This window comes from Mustela nigripes, unplaced genomic scaffold (assembly GCF_022355385.1).
Source record: "Mustela nigripes isolate SB6536 unplaced genomic scaffold, MUSNIG.SB6536 HiC_scaffold_13625, whole genome shotgun sequence".
Lineage (NCBI taxonomy): Eukaryota > Metazoa > Chordata > Mammalia > Carnivora > Mustelidae > Mustela > Mustela nigripes.
The window spans coordinates 362-1387 of NW_026753031.1; the positions used below are offsets into that span (position 1 = coordinate 362).

A 1026-nucleotide genomic window follows, 5' to 3' on the forward strand; every position below is an offset into this window, starting at 1 on the left:
AAATAAATATGTTAATTAATTAAAAAAAGAAAATCTCCCAACAAAGCCCAGGGACAAATGGCTTCCCAGGGGATTTCTACCAAACACTTAAAGAAGAATTAATTTCTATTCTCCTGAAGCTGTTCCACAAAATAGAAATGGAAGGAAAACTTCCAAACTCATTTAATGAGGCAGCATCATCTTGACCCAAAAGCCAGACAAGGATCCCATCAAAAAAGAGAATTACAGTCTTGTCTCCCAGCCTGCTTCCTGGCCATGGCCCACCAGGAGCGCACGTTCATCGCCATCAAGCCGGATGGCGTGCAGCACAGCCTGGTGGGCGAGATCATCAAGCACTTCGAGCAGAAGGGGTTCCACCTTGTGGCCATGAAGTTCCTGCAGGCCTCTCAGGAGCTCCTGAAGCAGCACTACATTGACCTGAAGGACCGTCCCTTCTTCCCAGGGCTGGTGAAGTACATGAACTCCGGGCCGGTTGTGGCCATGGTCTGGGAGGTACTGAATATGGTGAAGATGGGGCAGATGATGCTTGGGGAGACCAACCCAGCGGATTCTAAACCAGGCACCATTCGTGGGGTCTTCTGCATTCAAGTTGGCAGGAACATCATTCATGGCAGTAATTCAGTGAAAAGAGCGGAGAAAGAAATCAGCCTTTGGTTCAAGCCTGAAGAGTTGGTGGATTACAAGTCTTGTGCTTTTGACTGGATCTATGAATAAAAGGCGGACAAAGCCTCAGTCCCCTTTGGCCCCACTTGACGTGTCCCTGGACATAGGTCTTCATTCCAGTGACTTGGAAATAATAGAATCAATCTTTCTTTTCTAAAACCTACTTACCAAGAAAGCCTTTGGAAATGGCGCCAACAAATTTGACAATCTGGAAGAAATGGATGCATTCCTAGAAACATATAAACTACCACAACTGAACCAGGAAGAAATAGAAAACCTGAACAGACCCATAACCAGTAAGGAGATTGAAACAGTCATTAAAAATCTCCAAACAAACAAAAGCCCAGGGCCAGATGGCTTTCT

General features: G+C 45.7%; 1 protein-coding gene across 1 annotated transcript; it reads left to right on the forward strand.

Moving 5' to 3' along the window:
- The first annotated feature begins 254 nt into the window (after positions 1 to 254).
- On the forward strand, positions 255 to 819 carry LOC132009326 (nucleoside diphosphate kinase B-like). Its single transcript, XM_059387576.1, has one exon. The coding sequence runs from the start codon at positions 256 to 258 to the stop codon at positions 712 to 714; it is 459 nt and encodes a 152-aa protein (XP_059243559.1). The 5' UTR covers position 255; the 3' UTR covers positions 715 to 819.
- Positions 820 to 1026: the final 207 nt, after the last annotated feature.